Source organism: Gallinula chloropus (genome assembly GCF_964237585.1).
Source record: "Gallinula chloropus genome assembly, chromosome: 11".
Lineage (NCBI taxonomy): Eukaryota > Metazoa > Chordata > Aves > Gruiformes > Rallidae > Gallinula > Gallinula chloropus.
In genome coordinates this window covers 5463338-5488246 of record NC_140096.1, presented here as the reverse complement: position 1 = coordinate 5488246, position 24909 = coordinate 5463338, and the positions used below count along the sequence as shown (strand labels likewise).

The 24909-nt window shown below is 44.6% G+C and overlaps 1 protein-coding gene across 1 annotated transcript; it reads left to right on the top strand.

The window, feature by feature from the left end:
• Window positions 1-1632: 1632 nt before the first annotated feature.
• On the top strand, window positions 1633-19507 carry ATP7A (ATPase copper transporting alpha; the record flags this gene model as incomplete). The annotated part of the gene is made up of 22 exons (XM_084269140.1): window positions 1633-1740; window positions 4371-4860; window positions 5579-6301; window positions 7163-7369; window positions 8499-8662; window positions 9203-9364; window positions 9894-9970; window positions 10138-10363; window positions 10734-10967; window positions 11265-11356; window positions 11757-11884; window positions 12057-12211; window positions 12536-12670; window positions 13612-13806; window positions 14009-14191; window positions 14458-14662; window positions 15191-15337; window positions 15754-15896; window positions 16230-16433; window positions 17022-17139; window positions 17647-17749; window positions 19165-19507. The coding sequence occupies 22 exons, from the start codon at window positions 1633-1635 to the stop codon at window positions 19439-19441; spliced, it is 4476 nt and encodes a 1491-aa protein (XP_084125266.1). The 3' UTR covers window positions 19442-19507.
• Between the last annotated feature and the right edge of the window lie 5402 nt (window positions 19508-24909).

Sequence of the window (24909 nt, the reverse complement as noted above, 5' to 3'; positions counted from 1 at the left end):
CACAAGTGCCTCGTTTTCTACCTTTAGATCCAGAAGCATCTTGCTCCTTAGAGAACAGCCTGGCTTTTTTAAAAAGGGTGTAAAAACTGCTAGCAACTGGCAACAAAGCAAATAAAGATCTTTGTTGCCTTCCCCACCAACTGCTAATGATGCATATATATAGATCCAGTAGCACTTCTTAATTAAAAGTTGGAGAACAGAAAGAGGAGACAGTTTGATGCTGTGTGCACCCACATCTGCATCCAGACGTGGGATGAGAGCAGGACGTGGCTTTTGATGCTCACTCACCCTGCAGCTGCCAGCAGCCTTGAGTTGGACTGGCAGCCCTTGAGCTTCCGAACTTCACCCCTGGCTGGGATGGGAAGATGAAGGATTAGTGTTCTGTGGTACATCCTGAGTAAGCACGTGATGCCTTTCGGGAAAGTCAGGTATCACAAGTTGTTCAAGGGCCTGATCAGACTCAAATATCTGGGAACGCTGCTCAGCCTCTCCACATGTCAGTGGAAGAGGTTCACCTCTTGGAAACTTCCCTAATCCAGTGGTTCATACTGTCTTTATGTCTTGTTGATTAACCTTCAGCTTTTAGCTTTGTGCATGAGGGATATAAACCCGTTTTCATCATGAACTAGCCTTGTGCTTTTACGTGGCTGTCAAAGCAGAGCCAGAAACTTTGAGACCTTCTGTAACAGAGAACAGCTCTGAAATGTCACCAAGGAGCAAGAAAATTAATTTTATTAAGCGTTGTTAATGCTTAATGTAATTTAGTGTTCCAAGGTAAGTCCCCAGGGTAAAATTAATGACAAGTTAAGCACATGCTTAACTTCAGGTGTTCAGTGAATCATCAAAGTTTGCTGTTGCTTCCACTGCAGCCAAGCATGAAGCAGATGCCTGTGATCATTTTCCTGGTCATTTTCTCTGTCATTGGAAAAAATAATGCAAATTTTCAAAAGGCTGAAAAAAAGTACCTGGGAATCACTTCTCTTGCCCTCTTTTTCCCTCTCTTACTTAACAGTTTATGCACTGTACAGAGTAAGTCCTTTTTGATGTCCATTATGTCTACAAAGTAATTCAGGTTCAGTCACTTGTTTCTGGGCTTGTTTGTATGAGCAGAGTTAGTAATGATAATGTTCAGAGAAGCAGAAATTAGGACTTCTCTGAATGAGATGTGGAAAATGCTTGGTTTGCTTCCTAGGGCTAACTTCAGTATCACTTGTTTTTGCTAGTGTAGAGTAATGCAAGATAGGAATGCAGGAAACCATGAGCACCGCTGTTGCTGCTATGGCTTACATACCTTCCTCTATTGCTCTGAGAGCTGGTTTCTCTGTTGTTTCTCCCTGTAGTTTCATCTCATACACCAGTGAATCACAGTTTGCTGCATGAGAATAAGTTATCTTTCTTGTAACACAAACCCAGTAATAAATGTCTGAGCACTTTACCTTTTTTGAAAATTCATAGGAAGAAACATCTACGTTTCTCCTTCCTGTCCTGCTTTGCACTGGTTTTTGACATCTACTAAAGTGTGACTTAAGTTGAATCCCTGTTGTGATTTCCATCCCTGTGAAATGATTTAATAACAGATGTCTTAATTGTTTTTGGCCAACAGCAGCAAGACAACTTGAGTAGAACTTCACAATGGAGGCAAAATCAGTAGTCATCAGCGTGGAGGGGATGACATGCAATTCCTGTGTTCAGACCATTGAACAGCACGTCAGGAAGATGAATGGTATCCATAGCATCAAAGTAAGTGACACTATGGCCATTTCTTTAACAAGGCTTTGTTCTTGTACAGGAAACCAGGATAAAGTATGCATCAAGGGCAGAACGTATGCGGGAAAGAGTATATTCTGTATGATTGCTGGGAAGCTGATGGTAGAAGAGCATTAGTGTGCTTCTGGTGCAAGAGAAAAATGAGTGCTAGGTTCACTGCTGTGGTAGCAGGTAATCCAGGAGATGAAGGAAAGCCTTGCTAGCTCTTCAAGCAGTATGAGTTTCCTTTCCTTTGTACTGTCCATGAGGGAACGGAAAAGCAACAGGACTGTAGTATTGAACTACTAACTGAGCTACTTGATTTGCCCTCAAACCAGACTTCCTTCATCTCACTTGACTTTAACTTAGTCTTTTCTTAGCTCCACGGAGACATGAATATTTTGTTGGGATTTTTTCTATCATGGGCAGAATTCTGGACTGTAGAGTATCCCAGGGTGAGCTGATTATTCCTACACAATACACGATTCTACAGTGCTTTGAATAATTACAACAGTCAAAAAGCTGTGAGATTCTTGTTAGTTTTATGAACTAATTCATGCTTGGAAGAACAGCCCTAACGGTAGCAGTAACAGAAAATGGCAAAGTTTAATGATTTAATCCCTAGGTTCCGAAATCAAGCTGTAACAGTCTGTAGTGGTTGGTTTAACTCTAAAGAAATTATAGCTTCCTGGTTTCACCAAAGATAATTTTTATTGTAGCAGATACATCTTAAGTGAGCACTTTCCATCCCAGAGTGGGGTACATTAGGAATATTACCTCTAGCTGATTTTGAAGGGCGCACAGTGGTGCAACATCCTGTACAGAGGTAAATGATGTACTACTTAGTACAGTCTCCTTTTGGCTGAGGTAGCTGTTGGTGTATGCACACAGACATTTTGGTCAATGGCAGCAACATTTACAAAATACTACATTTTAAATCTTCCTTCAGTTTTAGCTGAGCTTTAATGTTGTACAAGGCCGTGGTCTGACGCCAGCACCTTGGAAGGCTGAGCAGAGTGTTGTAGAAATTGGGATATAACCACAGCTCACATCTGTGGCGTGGTGTGCTCGGATAAATCACTGCATATCCACAAGCATAACATCAAGTGAAGGCTAAAAACAGCCTGGAAATTAATGCCCCCAAATAATCTGACTTCAAAATCCTCCCTGTCTGCCTTATTCTAGCAAAAGATTTAATCTCATCAACCCGCGTTTCTATCGTTTCAGCTAATTTCTGAGCATGTGCAGGTGCCTTGCAGTAGCAGAGGGTAAGCTGAGCGAAGGCAGTGTGCATTCCACAGTGGCTTCACCGACAGAATGGAGCAGGTTTATAAAAGAACAGCATTAAGAGTCTTGTAGTGAGGTTTTAAGGTAAATACCTTATCCCAAAGCTGAATACTATTTCTAAAACTACTCTTGGCAAGAAAATATGTGACAAAAGTCCGAGTAGAGCAGGACTATGAGGAGCTATGTGAGGTCATGTTTATTAATTATTCTCATTACAGCATCAAAACTTCCATTTTAGTTGTTTCAGAAAAATCAAGAAGGCCACACAATATTTTATTCAGTGATTATGAATCAAGGCATCAAGGAAAATGATTGTGAGATGGCAAACACAGACACACAGGGCTGCATTTAGGTTGTTTTGCCTCCAGCTACAATGACACCAACGAATGTCCACGTTGCTAATTCTGCTAAGGCCCATAATTGTGACAGAAATGAAGAAAGGTGGTTCTTAAAATCATTTAACTGGCCTAATTTGATCATGACTGTGGCCTTTAGGTTGTATTTTGCCCAGAGGAAAGATAGAATTGAATGATAATGTGTTGGGCCTCTGGCAGGCATTGGCTTTCCCTTTTGGAAGCCGCAGTAATTGTTTTTGATGTATCATCAGTTGGGAAAAAATTAAATTGAGGATATTTGTACCATCTGATGTGAAAGGTTTGTACCAAATCGGGACGGCTCTGGATCTCCAAAGTGTACAGAGAGAGGAAAGACATCTTCTTAAATGTTTGTTGGATATTAAATTTTGAAACTGAATTTTGTTCTGTGAAGTCTGATGCACTTTATTGCCTGTAGCAAGTTAACAGCCTGTGCCTCAGATGCCAGGAAGTACAGAGCTCCTTTCACTGCTGCTGAAGTCTGTGGGTTTTTTCAAGAGTGGTTTTGTCCATCCTTGTAGCCTGAGGGTGATGGCTACTAACTGCAGAATGGTACATGTGATTAGAACTAATTTTTTTTCTGTGGGCTGTTTTGCATTTGGGATTGAATTAGGTTAGTCATCATAGTTCAAAAGAGTTTGGCTCTGGATGTTTCATTAAATGCATTGGTGGTGTCTGGATGTCAGAAGTAAAAGTGGCCAGGCAGGCTTGTAAAGGATTCTGAAACTGGACAGGGGGAAGAAGCCTGTTCTTTCTAGCCATGTTGTTGCGCAGATGAGCAGAAGTTACTTTATGGTGGCTGTTGATGTTGCTTTAGATCCCAAGGTGAGTGGTGACAGATAAAATCACACTGGACAAGTATTACTGATACATGCAAGTAAAAGCTGTTTCTAGTGTCATGTAGGGTGTTAGTTCTCATCTCCTAACACTACAGTTTGACAGTTTGGTTTTTTCCCTTGCAAGGTATCTCTGGAAGATAAGAATGCAGTCATCACCTATGACTCAAACCTCCAGACTCCAGAAACACTGCGGGAAGCAATCTATGACATGGGATTTGATGCTACGTTGCCTGATTCAAACCCACAACCTGTTTTACCCGACACACTTTTTCTTACCATTCCTACTCAGTCAGCTCTAACATCTAAGCAGATCTGTAGTGCATTACTAAAAACCAAAGGTATCATGGATGTTAAAATGTCCTCTGATCAAAAAACTGCAGTGGTGACTTTCATGCCGTCCGTTATAAGCGGCAGGCAGGTCATGCAGGTGGTCCCAGGAGTGGATTTAAATACCTCTGCGCCAGAAGTCATGCCTGAGACTGGTAAAGATTCCAGTTGGTCTCAAGCAAGTAATGTATTACTGCGCCTCAAAGTAGAGGGGATGACCTGTCATTCCTGCACCAGCACCATTGAGGGGAAGATTGGCAAATTGCAAGGAGTTCAGCGGATTAAAGGTAAAACCTTCAGTGCATTTTTACATGAATTGGAGTTGACCGTGCTGTTCTCTGGTGGCTTTGTGGAGATACCTTGGGTTTCGATTGGGTAGCTTACTGGGACAGTTACTCTCTGTGTATTCAGTTACACACTTAATTTGGACTGGAAGTGAAGAAAGGGCCCCAGATTGTGAGGAGGCTATTGCTGTTACGTGTGTGCCAGCATTCAGTGGTTGCTTTGTATTTCACTAGGGAGCCTGGAGTAGTAGTGTTCTGTAATGTCTTACCAGTTATAGAAATCTCTAATATCAAATATCTCTCCTTGTATCATAGCTAATATTAGTCTGTATTTTCTGTTCAGTTTAAAATACTGGCATATGTATGATTGTATCTGAAAAGCAAGACAAAAGTACATGTAGAAATAACTTTGGCATAAATGTATTGCCATGGACCCCTGATAACAGGAGAAATTCAGTAAGAAATAGTGATGCCTTTTGTGAAAGCCCTGGGGAAAGAGCAAAAAAATAGCAGAAAAAGATTCGTAGTACTAGACAAAAACTGTTGAAGATCTAAGTTGTCTGATATTTACCAAGCCAGCTAAATCTCCTTTCCATTGCAGTTACATTCTGTGCATTTAAACATTCTTGGGAAGCTTTGACAAGACCTGTTGCTCTCAGGGCACTGTGCTTACTATGCTGAGGGCAGGAATGCGTGCTTATTTTTGTCAATTAATTTTCAGTGTCCCTGGACAATCAGGAAGCTGTTGTTGTCTACCAGCCTCACCTGATTACAGCAGATGAAATAAAACATCAGATCGAAGCTGCGGGTTTCACAGCATCTTTCAAAAAGCAGCCTAAACCCCTGAAGCTCAGTGCTGTTGACCTGGAAAGGCTGAGGAAGACCAAAGGCTCGGAGACAGCACTGAAAGAAAACTCAAATGCAAATGATACAGTTGTCTTCAGAATAGATGGCATGCACTGCAATTCTTGTGTCCTCAATATCCAGAGTACCATATCAGCACTCCCATCAGTAACAAGTGTAGTTGTTTCATTAGAGAAGAAATCAGCTGTCATAACCTATAACCCAAGCTTAATTAGCACAGATGCACTGAGAAAAGCCATTGAGGCAGTGTCTCCAGAGACGTTTAAAGTCAGCCTTCCTGACCAATATGAAAATGTAGCACTTTTCCCCACACTGGCATCTCCACTGGAGTCTCCTTGGGTGCCCTTGAAGGATGCTGGCCAGCCACTGACTCAAGTTGTTGTGATAAACATTGAGGGAATGACTTGCAACTCCTGTGTGCAGTCCATTGAGGGAGTCGTGTCCCGAAAGGCAGGTGTCAAATCTGTTCTCGTCTCCCTCGTAAATCAGAACGGGACTATAGAATACGACCCTCTGCAGACATGCCCAGAAGACCTGCGGTCTGCAATAGAGGACATGGGCTTTGATGCATCTCTATCAGGTAATAACATACTGAACTTTTCATTTAAAAGGTTTGTGCAGGTCTGTGTAGGATTTGGTACCAACCAAGGTGAAATCTAGCAGTGTCATGCCTTGTGCTTGCCAAGAGAAGCTTTCCATCTTCATTGTCAGTGAGGTAATTAAACATGTGCACACTTCCTTTAATACATCAAATTAATTAAAATGGATGAAATACCCTATTTATATTTCCAGATAAATACTGATGTTTGAGTGTTGCTCCACTTTGCTACTGTATAATATGGAATCTGAGCTCTGTTACCTGTGAAGAATGTTATGGATTGCTGTGCTGAAGCTTCTCAATAGTGAGACTTGGTTCCTGTGGAGTAGCTAGTGAAGGGATGTTTTAGCAGGCTCAGGCATGACTGAGTAGTGACAAGAATCTGAAGAGTGTGGGCATCACTGGAGAAGTTAAAATGATGCAGTTGTGAGAGAACCCTGGTAGGCAGCTGAGCACCAGCCAGCTGCTTGCCCCCTCCCTGCTCCACAGAGCACAGTTTACCTTTGTGCCCTTGGGAGAGTCAATCAAACTGCTTAAAGTTGAGGTTGCAGTGCAGAGGTTTTGCTTACAACCTGCAGAGGACAGAGGGAGTGCAACAGAACAGACAAATACAACGAGAGAAGGGAACGACACACACTCACAGTGCGCACATCAGTGGCCCAACCTTTGTCCGGCTTTCTTTGGCTGACTCTTAACTGATGGACAGACAAACGAATCTGACATGTGCAGTTGCTGGTTTTAGTGTAAATTTACAGCAATGTGTATTTATGGCTGGTGTAGCACCAGCTTATACCTCACTGTGGTGGCTGTTCCTGATGTGGTGAATTGTGGTCTCCTTTTCAGCGAAGGCAGAGCTCCCTGAGGCAGCAGCTCAGCCGTCACCTGGAGAACAGCTGGGGTCTCGCACAACCGAGCCTCCCCCCAGAGCATCACCAGCCCACCTCGCTAGGCAAGAGACCAAGTCTGTGTCCAAGTGCTATGTCCAGGTCACAGGAATGACGTGTGCTTCATGTGTAGCCAACATTGAGCGAAACTTGAGAAGAGAAGACGGTAAGATACGTGTCTGTGACCTGATAATTCCCACACGTTTCGTTTAGAGAATCCATCTAACTTTTGTAGAGCATTTTTAATGCAGGAGAAGTACTGTGCCAGTGCATTTCATGGGCAAGAACGTTGTCTACTCACTGGTGGTTCAGAGGATGGAACCAGTGTCGTTCCTGCTGCTCTGTGGGCATGCCAGTGAGGGACTGCCCTCGCAAAAGCAGGGCTTGGAGTGCTCCGAAGAGACTGTAGGGATCAAATACAGATCCTTTGGAAATTAAACCAAATCTTTTCTACTGGAGGGATGTGACCAGGTCTGCAGCCTCAAGGCAGAAGCGTATGTGCCTTACTAGGAAGGGAGCAGTTAGAGGGGGACAGTGTTAATGGGCATTAAAGAGGCATAAGTTAATTTTAGCTCTGCAGGTCAGGATGACCATGTCTATCTTCTGTCAGCACAATGACTGTGTTTCCAGGAAGAAATAGCTGCCTATGATGCAACAAATAGTCACTAGCATAGACTGTGTTTAATTTTTGTAATGAAGATGGATGTGTTGCAAATTAAACTGGGATTTAATTCTTTTCATCCCACAAAATGGGTGCATCTAAATCCTTTTCACTTGGTGCACAGTAGGATTGCACATGATTGCATCTACATTTTCTCATGCATGTTCTCTCTTGAAGATAAGGCTTTGAGAGATTGTAAATGCACGTCAGAAATATAGGCAGAACTGTACTTCTAAAATAGATCATCTTTCCATAGCGCACGGATTGGATGTTTGTGCAGCTCTTGCGGAGTAACGCTTCCATCTGTCGCACCTACACCCAGGTGCTTTTGTTGCTTGTCCATGTGTCATCTCCTCTGGAGATAATTCCAGACCTGTCTGGGCACATGCCTGTGCAAGCTGTCCTAAGGAACCTACTTTGGCAGGGGGGTTGGACCCAATGATCTCTGGAGGTCCCTTCCAACCCCTGCAGTTCTGTGATTCTGTGATCTTCCAGAAATGATGATGTTTTCTTCACAGGTACCTACAATGCAGTAGCTTTCTCAATTTCAATGAACTTCTGTTGTGCTGTCACACTACCATAAGCCCAGTGTTTTCCTTAAACATGATCTGCTTTCACACATTTTGTTTTCCAGGAATACATTCGATACTCGTTGCCCTAATGGCAGGAAAGGCAGAAGTGAGGTACAACCCTGCTGTCATACACCCCGCAGCTATTGCAGAGCTCATACAGGAGCTGGGCTTTGGAGCCACCGTGATGGAAAACTGTGGCGACGGAGATGGAATTCTGGAACTTGTTGTAAGCTGGGAATTAAAGCCAGCCACCCCTGTCTTTGTTATTCTTACCTATTGGATACACTTGCATAAGTATCCACTTCCTAAACTGTTAGTCCTGTACCAGAGCTTAACTTACAAAAAATTAAGAGTACATCAGGGATGTAGCACAAACTAGAGCTCATAGACTCTGCTGGCCAACTACTGCACTGAAGTCAGAGAAATATTCCAGTGGTGTTTTTGATTACTCTGCCCATTGCATGAATTGGATTTCCTTTTTGTTGTTGTTGTTGTAGCTGAGTCTAGCTCAGTGTGCCCCAGTTCTGAGCTTGAAAAGCCGGTAGAGCTTTAGCTGAGCTCAATGATCTTGTCTCTGTCTCTATGCTGTGTTTCCTCTGTAGTGCTCTTGTCCTTAACTAGAGGTCCATCTCACTGCTTCTAACCCCAAAAATAGACAGGAAGGAATTCAGGATAGTCATAAGTGATTTTTCTTTTCCTGCTTTTGAAGGTGCATTTGCTGAGTAACCTGTGGTTTAGATAACAAGAAGGAACCTTTATCTTACAGGTGAGAGGAATGACGTGTGCTTCGTGTGTACACAAAATAGAATCCACCCTCATGAAGACTAACGGTGTTTCATACTGCTCAGTAGCTCTTGCAACCAACAAAGCACACATTAAATATGATCCTGAGATTATAGGTCCTCGAGATGTTATACAAGTGATAAAGGTAAGGTTCATGAAGGCACCAAGCCTCATAAAACACCCAGTGTTCTTTAAAGAGTTACATACCCTGGAAACAGAAATGGCTTTAATTTCTACTTAAGGAAAAATTCTGCCTCTTCCATCTGCTTAGTGCAGGTTTCTGCAGATCATGTGTCTGTTCAGGCTTTGCCTGAGTTTTGAAACAACCACTTGGAAAGCCAGGCTGGGGTGGAGTTGAAGATACCAGCTATAGGTTTGTAGAAGAATAAAGCACATCCAGGAGTGCTGTAGCAGGAGAGATATGAATTAAGTTTCTTGACTTTCTCCCCTAATTTCTCTGCTACTCTGCTTCAGGAAGAACCACCTTTTAGAACAGGGTTTTAATGTTGTACAAAGGTTGATTTCCACATCAGGTTGCTTTTCTCTCTTTGTGAGGTAACTAAAACATACCGGAAATGTTAATAAAGTAAATCAGATGTGAGGCTATTGCCCCCAGTAATCTGCCAATACACAAATTTGTTCTCTTTTTTTGATTATTGTGCTTTTTTCCTTAGGATTTAGGTTTCACTACTTCCTTAGTAAAAAAAGATCGGTCTGCAAGTCATCTGGATCACAAGCAGGAGATCAGGCAGTAAGTGTTGCTGAATGCATTTACATTCTACAAACATTTTTGATTTGTCTTTACTGCTGATTGAAAAATAGAATTACCTTTTTTGTAACTGTGCAGACTTGCTCACTAAAATGTTACCCAGCACTTGGCTGCAAAATATTATTTTTTTCCTGTTTCTTCAATCTGAGGTGGAAAAGGTCATTTGTTGTGAGCCTCGTTTTCTGTATTCCTGTCATGGGCCTGATGATTTACATGATGGTTATGGACAATCAGCTCTCAGAAGCTCATGCACGTCACAACATGAGCAGTGAGGAAATGGAGGCCCTTCACTCCTCAATGGTCCTGGAATACCAGCTCCTACCAGGATTGTCTGTTATGAATTTTGTGTCATTTTTACTCTGTGTCCCTGTACAGGTGAGTGGAAATACTACAACTCCGAGTTTCTTGGGCTTAGACACTCAGAGAGCAAGGTGATGAAATTAAATTTGAAGTAAGACTGTAATTATGCTGATTCAAAATGCTTTTGAGATTACATACTTCTGCTGTTGCCAAAACAAGTGGTGCCTGCACAGGTAGGCACAGGGAGTGGCTGGTGGAACCACACAGAGGTGACAAGATCCACGAGTACTGGGGTAGAGATCATAACCCGTGGTGGGAGCTGGGATTTTGTGCAGGAAGAGATGGAGAAGGCAAATAACAGGAATAAAGCTGGTACCTCCCTCTTAGGGAGATGCTGCTGCGTGTTACGAATGTGTGTGTAATACATCTGGTACTCTTCTTGCAGGTGTTTGGAGGGTGGCACTTCTATATTCAGGCATACAAAGCACTGAAGCACAAAACTGCCAACATGGACGTGCTCATCGTTTTGGCAACCTCCATTGCCTTCGTCTACTCCTTTGTTATTCTTCTAGTTGCAATGGCTGAGAAAGCAAAAGTCAACCCTGTAACTTTCTTTGACACGCCTCCGATGCTGTTTGTGTTCATCTCGTTGGGCCGGTGGCTGGAGCACGTTGCAAAGGTAAGGAAGATCAAAGCCCCTGGTAGCTCCCAGCTGCAAGACACCAAGAATAATTTCAGAATGCTGCATTCCATTAATGAAAAAACAGATGCCATGGAAAAGCTTTCTAAGGTTCTTTTAACCTTCTTCGCTGTAAAGTCATCTTCATTAACCAAACCAGTAAATATATGAACTGACTTACTGTCTGCTTGCAGAAGGTATTTTCTTAATGGGGTGAATTACAACATACGCTGTTGTCATTTACCCAGCAGGTTTTTGCAATAACATAATCAGAAAAATATGGAATTTTTATTCTAGGGTAAAACATCAGAAGCACTGGCAAGGCTGATTTCGTTACAAGCTACTGAAGCCACTATTGTTACCTTGGGTCCTGATAACATTCTCTTAAGGTACCTTGCTTTGTCAGTTTTTCTGTTGTTCCTTTCTTGTTAATGTGTTTAATTCACTGGCAACATTGCCACAGAACTGTGAAGCAAATAACTTCAAATTTGCAGAATTCTATCTGGCAGACTTGCCAGATAGAAATACTAAAATACAGAACAGTGAATACTGCTTCGATTTGTATTACTGGAATCTTGCTAATTTTTGATGTGATAAGAAAATTAGTGGATTTTTCTCAACTGGAAAGTATATAAAATTAGGATCAAATAATTAAAACAGCCTTTCTTCTGAATTTTTATATGCATTAACAATATCAACTAACGGGATTATGCTTTGTGTGTGCTAACAACTCATTTTGCCTGGGTAACATCAGTTAACAGTCTTATTAAAACCCCTACATCATTCTAGTGAGGAGCAAGTTGATGTCGAGCTGGTTCAAAGAGGTGACATTGTCAAGGTGATCCCAGGAGGCAAATTCCCAGTGGATGGTTATGTGGTCGAAGGGCACTCTATGGTAGACGAATCTCTGATCACAGGTAAGCCTTTGCTTTTCACAGGGGTGAAAATGTTTTATATTAAACCAAACTGAAGAGCAGAGGTTGAAGCTGGTCCTGTCCTCGCTCTTCTACGCGCGTGTTTAGGAGTTGGAAGCTGTTGTAATGCTGCTGAGAAATAGACCTCAGTTATCTGTTGTTGACCTTTCCTTAGGTGAAGCGATGCCTGTCACTAAAAAACCTGGCAATACAGTTATTGCGGGCTCTATCAATCAGAACGGATCGCTGCTGATTTCGGCAACCCATGTGGGAGCAGATACAACTCTTTCCCAGATTGTTAAGCTTGTGGAGGAGGCCCAGACCTCAAAGGTAGAGTATGGTCCAATTAAGCATTTAGCTTTTGTCTTACAGCTTAGGCATCAGCATACTAAACCATTTGAAGAATGGTTAAGGTGGTTTAGACTTGAATTGCAGTTGCATAATGAAGTGTCTTGCTGAATAAGGACTTTGATAAAGTCTACTGTCCCGAAGTCTCATCATCTTATTAAGTAACGATGTCATTATGAAGTGTGGTATGCCAAATGTGCTGTAGCCAGGAGCTGTGATTGTACCCATGTGATTGTACCCCATGTCTGAAGGCACAGAAGAGAGTAAGCATAATGGTGCTGGAGCTGACGTGTTTCTCTTTCCTAGGCTCCTATCCAGCAATTTGCAGACAAACTTAGTGGCTACTTCGTTCCTTGTATTGTGGCTGTCTCTGTGGTTACCCTGTTTGCCTGGATTATAATTGGATTTGTGGATTTTGAAATAGTAGAAAAATACTTTCTGGTAAGTAAGTCTCCTTAAACACTTTCTGAAGTGCTTAAAAATAGTTAGCCTACAAGTCTGTGAGACTGCGATGGTTCCCTTGCTGAATGAGCCTTGCAGGCAGTTGCTGCCTAGAGATGATACTGTGAAACTTATGAAATTACATATATTTTTACACCGTATTAACTTGCAATACATTTTTAACAAAAAGTAAATACTAAATATTAAAATTTCCCAATTTCTGTTCCTTCTTTGTGAGGCAAATAAGTCCCTTGAGACACAAGCTCCAGTTCTCAGTCTTGATTTGTGAGCATAGCTCTGTGTGAATTCAACTTTGAAATCAGTGGAGTTCATCTTTGCTACAGATGCTAGAGGAAAGTCAGGATCCTAACTTGTACCTGAGGGCTGCTTAGCTCACAAGGTTCTTGGTTCATGTCTATTTCTGATTAGAATTTATCACTTTCCAGGAAGACATTCTTCATACCATCTTTATTCGTTACTGTCTATATTGTGGGTAGAGTATCTTTTAATACCTTACAGCATGAGAGAGTTAGAGCAGGTAGTACCTTAGTTTGGAACACGTCCTATAATCGATCGTGGGTATATGTGGTGTAGAAAAGAACCGAGTCACACGTTAATTAGTCATTAATCTTCACTTCTGCATCATTTGCCTGCGCTTGACTCTGTAATATTAATACTTAAGCTGATACATCTGCAGACTCCTTTAACATCAAACACGTCCTATAATCGATCGTGGGTATATGTGGTGTAGAAAAGAACCGAGTCACACGTTAATTAGTCATTAATCTTCACTTCTGCATCATTTGCCTGCGCTTGACTCTGTAATATTAATACTTAAGCTGATACATCTGCAGACTCCTTTAACATCAAAAGCAATGTGCAGTGGAATGCCTTGTTTCTGTCCAGCATCTTCTACTCCTAACCCACACTTCTGTCCCCAGGGCTACAATAAGAGCATTTCCGCAGCCGAGGTGATAATCCGCTTTGCGTTCCAAGCCTCCATCACAGTGCTGTGCATCGCGTGCCCCTGCTCCCTGGGATTAGCCACCCCGACTGCCGTGATGGTCGGTACTGGAGTAGGAGCTCAGAACGGCATCCTGATCAAAGGAGGAGAGCCGCTGGAGATGGCACACAAGGTAAGGAACACGGTGCTCGGTACGAGAGCTTTAAGGGCCGGTCTCAGTGGTGTTTTGCCAGCTGCTGCCTGAGCAGATCGTTACATGTACATCAGTACATGTTAGTAAGCGATGTCTGATCGGTTCTGTGGGCCTGGTGCTTCTGAGGGAGCTGCACGTTAGAGCCCTGTCCGCTGCCTGAAGTCTTCCTGATTTACTGCAGGTCAAGGTGGTTGTATTTGACAAAACGGGGACTATCACTCATGGGACTCCAGAAGTGATGCAGGTGAAGATGCTGGTGGAGAGTACTCAACTATCACATAATAAAATGCTGGCCATAGTGGGGACTGCAGAGGGTAACAGTGAGCATCCTCTTGGAGTAGCAATAACAAAGTACTGCAAAAAGGTACGTTGTTTCTGCACACCTGGTCTTGTGGTGTTTAGAAAGTAACCCATGTATTCAGTGGGGAGTGCTGGAAACTGTGGAGCCACATAACTGACTCCAGACCATACCAGCTGCATCAGATGCTAAACTTGTGTTTTGGTGATTGCTTGAATATTTCTCTGCTCCTGTTACAGTTAGTTTGTCTGTGCTTTACTCTGTGGAGTTTGTAAATAGGACATTGTTTTACATGTTTTAAAAATTTCTCAGTTTGCGTCCTTTTTCTTTAGGAACTGGACTCAGAAACCCTTGGGACATGCACAGATTTTCAGGTGGTCCCAGGCTGCGGCATCAGTTGTAAAGTCACCAACATTGAAATGTTGCTCTACAGGAAGAACAAAATGGTTGAAGAAAACAATCTAAAAAATGTGAAAATTGAGGAACACACAGACGAATCAGTGCAGCCTCCTCTGATTATTGACGCTGAACTACCAAGTAAGCGAAGTCTGGTTTGTAGAAGTAAATGGATACATTTTGCTCTTGTATCTTTAGGCTCCTTAAGAATGAGGTCACTTCTTTGTGCCCTGCAGAACTGGGCATGTGTGAAATACTTGGTCATTTAATTGATGCTCACACATCACTCTGGACATCTTGATTAAATGCAGTTTGCAGTTGCCTGTTGGATATGGGGCTGGAAGATCACGTAGGAATTGTCTCCTTGCTCTCTGTTTTTACTTTCTTCATCCCAGGTTAGCATGGTTTTCCAGTCAAGAACAAGTCCTTGTTAGATCATTGAGCTCTCTTAGGCATCTGCCTTAGAAGCACTGGGAAAGGGACCTGGTCCTTTGACCTGTGATTCTCTGAAGACATGTTAGTGTCTCTTGTGTAGGGCAGAAAGTATTGAGGCAAACTTTGGATTCACTGTAATGGGATTTCAGTGCACAGTGGGAGAACTGGGGATAGGATTAGCTGGAGGGAAGTTTCCTGGCCACACAACTGCAGGGCTGTGCTTTCTTCCCTCAGGTGCTGTGACTTCTCAGAAATACTCTGTTCTCATTGGGAACCGGGAGTGGATGAACAGGAATGGCCTCCTTGTTTCAAAAGAGGTAGATAAAGCCATGATGGACCATGAGCGCCGAGGCCACACAGCAGTTCTAGCAGCTGTTGATGGTAAGTTCAGTGCTGTCTTTTTTATTCAGAGGCTGATTTGTCACAATTTAAATAGAAAGTAACAAATAATGAAGTCATAGAAGTTTTACCAGGCAGAATAATGGGATGGAGAGATGGTTTGCTAGCTTTGGAACACTTCCTGACATTTTTAGCTGACAGAAGAGTTGGACGTTGTGCAAAGGTGTCAGAGCAGGAGGAAGAAGGGATGGTTTTGTTGTTGGACAATCCATGTTCTGCATTGCTTTAAACATCACTGCCCCGATACCAGTTCTCATTCCGCTTTTTACTGGCGGTGTTACTGCTTCTGGAATTGGTCTTACTGGGGGAAAAAAGTTTGTTGTTGGCTTGTTTGGGTTTTTTCCCTAAAGCAATAAAAGCCTTTATAACAAATGTGTTCTTATCTTCTGGTCTTGCAGGAGTGCTCTGTGGGTTGATAGCTATCGCTGATACTGTGAAGCCAGAAGCTGAGCTGGCAGTCTACACTTTGAAGAGTATGGGATTAGAGGTTGTGCTCATGACTGGGGACAACAGCAAAACAGCAAGGTCTATTGCCTCTCAGGTAGGCTGCTACATGTGTGCTTGGGTTTGTAGGCTGCCCCAGCCTGCTTCCAGGAAGTGTGTTGTATCCCAGGGGTGTTGCTCATGGCTGTCGTGAAAAATGGTAAGGTTAAGAAACTCAGAGTGAGGGGAGAGCTGAGGAAGCTTTTCTGAGTGGAAACAGCCTCAAGGTTGAATTCAGAGCTGTCTTGATAATGGATCAGGTGGGCTTGGTCTTCAGCCCATGAGTGATAGCGTGGGTTTCATCCTCTCTTCCTAGTCACGTTAGTAGAGGCAGAAACTGTGATGCCTATTGCAAAGCTGCAAGACATCTCTGTGCTTTCTCACTCTTTAGGTTGGCATCACCAAAGTGTTCGCAGAGGTTCTTCCCTCCCACAAAGTAGCCAAAGTGAAACAGCTGCAAGATGAAGGAAAACGGGTGGCCATGGTTGGAGATGGTATCAATGACTCCCCGGCTCTTGCCATGGCCAACGTGGGAATTGCTATTGGCAAGGGTACTGATGTAGCCATTGAGGCAGCTGATGTGGTTCTAATTAAGGTAAGAAATAAGAGTGCTTCATTAAAGTGAGATGACATGAGTGGTTAGAAGGCCTAAGATGTCATTGAATGGTTTAGACCAGTGCTGGGTTGTGCAGCCTTCATAAGCCAGAAGAACTGGAGTGGAGAAAAGGCCATCACTGTGTTTAGTGTAATTATCCTAGGTAATTATCCTAGGAAGGAAAGTTTCCTGGCTTCTGGGTGCTACAGATTTTGGGGCAGATAAAGTTTGAGATTGGACAGAGGCATAAAAGGTGACCTGAGCTTTGGCAAACATAAACTGTGTTTCAGTAACGTTCCACAGGACCCTCAGGGTTATCATCACCTCTTCCCACATATCAACACCAGCTGGACCAAAGTTGTGGTCAGCATTTAGAGCTGTACTCTGTGGTGCTGTGGGTGCTACTTGGGTTACGGTGACACCTGGAATAAGACTGGTGTCGACTGTATGGGCTCTGTGCAAAGAAACTAGAGCAGCCTACAGAATAGTTACTACTTGTAGTTGTTTCCATCCATTAAATAGGAGCATGACAACAATACATCTATGCTTTTGTCCTGTGCCTTCTCCAATAAACATACTGTCTTGCAGGATGACTTGATGGATGTGGTAGCAAGTATAGATTTATCAAGGAAAACTGTGAAAAGGATCCGGATCAACTTTGTCTTTGCTCTAATTTATAATCTCATTGGAGTTCCCATAGCTGCAGGTATGTGAATGTTTACGTGCAGGAGTAAGATTGGGCTCAGTGAGTAGAAGATTGTGTTGATTTACTGTTGTGTGGAAGAGTATCAGTCACCTTTCTTTCCTCCTGTGAGAAGTGAGGACCTCTCTGCCTGGGCATGTGCAGTGGTGTATTTGGGAGCTGTCCTCCTCTGGAGATGCTCAGCACCTCAGAGTAACTCCATCATAGGAGGCTTACTGAAAGAGCTGGATCCTGCCAAGAAGCAGGTGCCAGGGAGGTGGGCAGGACCTGGCCACCTCTGCTTTCCAGACCACTACAGTGACACATCCAGCAGAAGGCAGCTGTAGGGTCTAGCTGAGGGGCACAAGTATTTCCTACATAAATACCTGTGTTCTAGCACTGAACTAAAATCCCATTTATTAACAGACTGGAATGCAGTTAAAATGAGACAGTCCATGTGGAATTGCACGTGTCCATGTGTGAGGAGTGCTGTGTTCCTGCCCTGAGCAACGTGCTGCTTTCTCTTCCTAGGTGTGTTCCTGCCCATTGGCCTGGTGCTGCAGCCCTGGATGGGTTCTGCAGCAATGGCTGCCTCCTCTGTCTCTGTTGTGCTTTCTTCCTTGATGTTGAAGATGTAAGTATGAACAATTTTATGGATTTGAAGCTCAGACCTTTTCACTTTGAGTGACAGAAAGGAAGTGTGGAACTGACAGGCTTCCAGGCAGTTTGAAGAATGGCTCAGGCAAGGCTGTGGTCAGCAGCTGTTGGTTTTGCTCCTGCAGGAGTCAGCTGGTCCAAAGCGCTCCCAACACTGAGGAGAAATGTACAAATGGAAAGTGTGTTTGGAAGGGAAACTGCCATGGTGGCCTCTGTGTCCTTGTCAGGACACGCTGGGCTCTGAAAGAATCACAGAATCACAGGGTTGGAAAAGACCTCTAAGATCATTGAGTCCAACCGTACCCTTCCTCTGCTAACCAATATCCCTGAGCACCTCATCTATCTATCTGTTAAACACACACAGGGGTGGGGACTCAGCCCTCTCCCTGGGCAGCCTGTTCCACATCCCCACAACTCTTTCAGGGAAGAACTTTTCCCTCACATCTGCTCTGACCCAGCCCTGGCCCAGCTTGAGGCCATTTCCCCTCATCCCATCTCCTGTCCCCTGGCTGAAGAGACCATCACCCACCCCTCTACAACCACCCTTCAGGTAGTTGTAGGTGGTGATAAGGTCAAAGGGTGCAGCTGCAAACACCACACTGGCACTGAGGCTTGTTGCTGGGAGCCAGCGTTGGGTAATGCCTGAGGGTTCAGAAGAAGGGGAGTAGAAGGGTCGGTACAGGAGAGTGGGAGTTGTCTGCTCTCAGTAGGACTGTTTTGCCGATGTGTTCTGCAGACACTCAGCACCACTGAAGCAGTTAAATACTGAGTGATGCCAGTATCAGCTCTCCCTCTTCTTCAGCTCACCCTTTTTGCCTTGCAAAATCAGAAGCCTCAGTTGCATGTTGTCAATCAGACTATAAATGTCATGGCACGTGCACGATCAGAGCACACAGGCTAGTTTCTGTATTTTACTCTGTGCTACTCCAGCCTGGGTTATCTTGTCATCTTCTGGTTTTGTTGGGTTGTTTTCACAGAATCCCAGACTGGTCTGGGTTGGAAGGGACCCCAAGAATCACAGAGCTCCAACCCCCCTGACACAGGCAGGGACACCAACCTCCAGGCCTGGAGCTACACAAGGTTGCCCAGGGCCCCATCCAACCTGACCCAGGGACAGGGCATCCACCCCCTGTCTGAGCAGCCTGTTCCAGCCCCTCACCACTCTCTCTGTAAAAAACTTCCCCCTAATACCTCATCTAACCCTTCCGTCCTTCAGCTTCACTCCATCCCTCTTGTCCTGCCAGTCTCTGCCCTTTAACAAGCTGATTCCCTCCTGTTCCTCTGCTCCCTTCAGGGACAGGAAGACTGCAATGAGGTCCCCCCAGCTCCTTCAGCCTGTCTTCATAGGGGAGGTGCTCCAGCCCTCTGAGCATCTTTGTTTTCCTTCCTTAGGTACCAGAAACCAAGTGCTGAGAAACTCGAGTTCCGGGCCGGTGGCCAAATAAAGCACAAGAGCCCGTCAGAAATCAGTGTCTACGTTGGGATTGATGAGACTGGGACAGGCTCCCCCAAACTGAGCTTGATGGATCGAATCATCAATTACAGTCGAGCCTCAATAAACTCTCTCTTTTCGGACAAGCGTTCAGTAAACAGCATCGTTCTTAACGAACCAGATAAGCATTCGCTCCTGGTGGGAAGTTTTGGAGAAGACGATGACACAGCATTATGAAAGACTCATCCTTCCTCTCCCAGCCCTGTGAGGCAGCAGAAGAAACAACCTGAAGCAAACTGAAAAGCCAACCAAACTAGGCAAGAGCCTGTGCTTGTACTGGTCGTTTCGCGAGCCTTCTGGGATGTGTTTCTCCTGTAACACAGAGCTTGTTCTTGCAGAGACTCTCCCAGGGTTTCTTTTTGTGGCTTCGTTTTATTTTGAACTAGACTTACCAAAAAGCCTTCCCTATAGCTCTGTTTGCCAAAACATCACAGTACAATTAAGGAAACTGAGGACCCAGAAACTCCTTTCCCAGCCTTACAACAGGCCACATTATGCAAAGTCAAGCTCAGTACTGTGCTAAAAGACAGTAAATCGCTGATCTGCATTTGCAGGTAGACGTGCCTTACTCCAGCACTTCCCAGGCCCCGTGTTCCCACAGCCTGCCTTCTACTGGAGATGGTTCCTCTGGAATCCTTCTCTTTACAGCTTCTGGCTCTGGCTTTTCCCACTCCTGGCTTCACATCACCTCACCGGTTGTGATCTGAATTCCTGTGAGGCGGAGATGAGCGAGAGGCGTTGGGTTTGCTTTCTGATGTCACACCTACGTGTAACTCTCCGTCTCCCCGCCCTAGTATGCTCCTACTGTGATCCCTGGAAGGTAGAGCAGGTTGGGAGGCTTGCTCATTCCCAACCTCTCCTAAACCAAAAACTCCTGCAACATCTGGGTGTGACGTGGGATTAGCAGGAATGCTCATCTTTTGAGGCAGCAATGTTAGTGCTCACTGCCAGTACCTGCTGGCACTCCTTAAATGAGCCAGGTCTCACATCGCTCACCTGCCCAGTCTGTGCAGTGCAGGCTTGGCAGATACCAAACACCGTCACAGAATTTATCTGCTCCATGGATTGATCAGACCTCCTTTGCTCGGGGTGTTCGGCTCCAGGCTTTGCTACCAAACTGAACTATTACAAGGCAGGGCTTGGTCATTAGATCATCAATATTAAAAACAGCCTCACTGAGAATTAAAGCTAGCTACCTGTTTCTTGATAATGATACTTCATGAACATTGTTCTTCAAGGCCCCTGCTGAGACAGTGATCTGAAGCCAATATTGGGCTCGATAACGTTAGATTACGTTATGAAAGTCCATAGAGTAAACACGTAGCTCGAGTCTGATTGTAGAGGAGAAACACCCAGTTTGGAGCACATCAGGAAATCTCTAATGCTCTGGTTGCTGACTGGAAGTCTGGTGTCAGTGCAGAGACTGTGTATAGAAAAAGTCCTAAGTGTTCATAGCTTCTGTGTTCTACCTGAGAGCTACCAGCGAAACACCGGTGTATGGAAACAGCTGCACTATGGAGTACAGCCACGGTACATCAGTACTCGTTACATTGCAGCGAGGAGAACAATAAGCTGCTGCCACCAGTTGAAGAAACAAAGCTGTTCTGCTGCAGGATTTAGGTTCTTAACCTATGCTCAGGCAGAGATACTGGTTTGGTATTCAGGTTGTAGATGTGTGTAGTTGCCGTGTTAAGAAGTGTGAGATACGTTACTGGCTCTGCAATGCTGAGGTGATGCTCTTGGGCTGCAGCAGCACAGCTGTTCCTCACAGAGCAGGCAGCCACCTCACCCCCCTCCGCCTGCATGATGAGGGTGTTCCAGTGCTTCATGACCACACCAGCTCTTCCCATCGTTTATCCCATTGTTTATCCACACTCCTGCTCAGTGTTGTTCTGAGTACAATCCCACAGGTGGAAGGATTGATCCTACGTGTGGCTGGAGGGTGCTGATGGCTGCTGAGTCGTGCGGTGGAGCCGGAGCCCAGCTACTTTCGGAGGGGAGTTCTGCAGGTGCTGACCCAGCCCTGGTTGCGGTGTATGTAGCACGTGAATGTTGACATCATGCTCTCACTGCAGGAAATTGTCCTAATTCAGGGTTAAATTCCTGGTTGGTAGATAAAGTGGAATGAAGAACTTGTTAAATTATTTCCAGATGGATTTTTAGAGCACTTTGGCTGCAGCGTCTTGTCACCCGAGCTGTGCGTAGGGTGGATGCTCACGGCACAGCGCTGGTGCTATCACCCACTCCTCCCCAGTACAGAGGTGTCTCTACGCTTTTCCTATGTCTATGAAACCCACCATTTCTCCTGACTACAGCAAATCAAAGCTGCTTTTCCAAACCAGGATACTTAACTAGGTGCAGAGATGATTGGTGGGGAATAAGGAACAGGAGAGCACTGCTGGGAGGGATGGGGCTGTAGCTGCCCCCGAGTACAGCCAGAGGACCAAAGACTCGAGAGTGCTGTGTAGCTGATGAAGAAAGTCAGAGTCCAGATCTTTGGAAATCAGTTGTCTGCCCAAGGTGTGATACTTCCAGAGGTTATCTTGAGATTAAAATACTCTATATGGTGCTTTATGTTGGAGAACCAAAATATTTTTCTGTTTGAATGTACAGTGGAAGTGGAAGAGTGTGGGACCCAAATGTTTTCCCAAATGGCAGTGTTTGAATATGTACATATCTCATTCCTGTTGGGGAGAGTTTGGATTCAGGAATTTAAAATATCACTTGGAAACACACAGTTGCAAATGGAATTGTATTACTGGTCTCTCTGTTGTATTGTTTTCTGTACCTTGCTATTTATAAAACCTGTGCTCTATTTAAGAAACAAAGTCCATACGCTCGAGGCTTTAAGAATTGTTCTTTGACTCTTAACCAATAAACTTCTAAAAGCATAGACACTTGAAACTTTATATAGAACAGACTGTGAAGCTGAGAAAGCAGTGGAAGCAAGGCAATGTGTTTTATTTATTAAACACTATGTTTACTGGTTTTATTTAGAAGCTCCTACATTGTTCTAAACTTGAGGTTTGGGGGATTTTTTATCAATGGAGAAGCGAATGCTGTTGCAGAGTGTTACTGTAGTGCTGTTACATTTCTTTATGTCCCATCTCCTACTCCTGAGAGGGTGCTTCCCTCCTCAGAATGGCAGGTGCAAGGTGGATAATAAAGACGTAACACTGAAGGCTCCTCTGAATCTCATGCTGTGCTCCCCTGTCAGTCTGTCTGTCGGTGACATCCCAGGTCCTGCAGCGGCTCCGTGTTCTGTTGAGGGCTGGGATAAGGAGAGTTTACTGGGACAGCAGAGAGACAGATATAACAGTAATAGCAGGACTTCATAGGAAAATATATGACACTGGTGACACACAATGCAATTTCTCACTGAACCACACAGCTCAGGCTGTACAGCTCAGAACCGTCCCGGAACTGGACCATCCCCAAAACTATGCAACCTGGAGCTACCAGCTCCTCCCCCCACCAGCCCCCCTTTTGTGCTGAGCATGAGGCAACTGGCATGGGATACCCCCTTTGGCCAGCTCGAGTCACCTGTCCCAGCTGTGTCCCCTCCCTTCTTGTTAGCAGGGAAATATGAACAACTGAAAAGTCCTGTACAAAAGCCTTTAATATTAATGGCCTTGCTCTAGACTCGTGCAGCAATGCCCTGTTTCTGAAATCTAGGGATGTGAGGTTGAGAGCCAGCGTTTGGGGGCAGGGAGAGAGGTGGTATCTCAGCCTCTTTCCAGAACTTTTCCCCCTCTCTCTTTCTCCTGAATGCTCTTTTATCTTCCCTGAATGTACCTGAGCTTGAACACTGCAATACTGCCAGGAGAAAACACCACCTGGAAGTGGTGCTGACGCTGGTTTTCAGGCGGAAGCGTAAGATGCAGAGGGTGCTGTAAAGGCAGGAAGTGTCTGCAGCTCAGCTCATGCGCTCCAGCCCCAGATGCAGGTAATGGGGCTCCAAAGTACAGCCCATCAGCCTGAGTCACAGAAACACACAGGGCAGGGCACTGCAGCCGGTGCTCTGTCTCAGCCTGCCAAGATCACATTCCTTTTGGCTCAGTGAATCAGGCAGGATCGCGCAGGCAAGGGCTGAAGTACAGCTTCTGCTTCCTGTTCCTAGAAATTCCTTCCCAGCATGGTCCCAGGTCTAACGTGGGATCCCTGGGTTTCTTCATTACCAGCCCTTTGCCCTCCTGGCTTTGTTGTGCTGGTTTATTTAAAAGTACGGGTTTGGGACTGTTTGCAAGGGCTTTTTTCTTTAAATATTTGCAGTGTATTCTAAATATTTCACAAGAGGGAAGGACAGAAGGGTGGAAATGAGCTTTGAGTCTTGAACACATGCCTGCAGTCCTTCCCCCTTCTTTTGTAACTTCTTTATAACTCACAAATTGTGGTGCCCTGGCCATATCCCATCTGGAATGACGGTCTGCCACTGGAAATTCTCCCATAACATCCTTCCTTTTCTCCTTCCTCATGTTCTTCAACAAAATTGGAGAGAAAGCAAGCGTGCATAAACCCCGTGCACGCATTGTGAACTGTGGCTGCAGTTCTGCCCCAGTCTCTGGAACTAACTGTGCTAAGCCTCTCATTTCAGGTGACTCCAGATTTCTCACCAATACTCTACTAATCTACTAGGTGTAGGGAGTTGTAGTGGAGTTGATTCCACTGTATAGAGGGTCGTTTATTTTTATTTATGGCCTGCTTAGTCGTTTACTCTGGAATGCCCTCTACTAACTGCAAGAGTGCCACTGTGCCCTGGTCCCAGTCCACTGGGGTATTGAGCTACTGCCCTCCTTGCACTACTGCTGCAGTTACTGTGTTCATGCTGAGCTTTTTAAAATAAACCCTTCTGCTAATGAATGGATCCATTTGCTGGAGAAAGGAATAGGTGTCAAGGATGCGGTTGAGGACTGCAGCTGGGAAGAGGCGTCCTCTGAGTCAGTGGCAAGGAATGCAACCGGTGCCTTTGAAGAAAGCAGCACAGCATGAAGTAGAATGGGGAGAGGAAATAGATGAATTTCAGGAGAGTTAAATACAGGTGAATTTCAGGACAGTTAAATCCTGTGGATCTGGAGTACTCCTTGCTTATCTTCTTACCCGCAGTCCCTTTAACATAAGCATTCGTTCACCTGCCATGGGTTGTACTTGTGTGCGGGTTCTCCCCACTCTTAGGAGAGCTCCTTCCCTGAAAAAACCCTGGAAGAGGATGCAAAACTGGAGCGCTCCCTGATGCTGGAAAGGCTGAATTTAGGACTGATTTAGGACTTGACACTTGGGCCTTGGTGAATGTTGTATTAGCATGGATACTGCCAGACGTCCCTGCTCACTGGTGATCATGCCAGCTCCTCTGGTTTACAAGGACTCTGCTGGCTGTTGGAAGTTCAGGGCTTGCTCTACTAATGCACAGGAGGAACCTCTTGATACACTCCAGATCTACTCTGCAGTCAACAGTGAGAGCACTACTAGACCAAATTTCATTTGAACCCCAATTGTATAATTTATAGCTGTAGATGATGAACTATGGTGACCCACACTGATAACCTAAGGTGGTGTTTGCCTGACTTTCTCCATCCTAACAGGCCACCATCGTGGTTTTACATCCCACGTTAGTTGTTCCCATTGCATTCTTTCAGGTTTTATCGCTG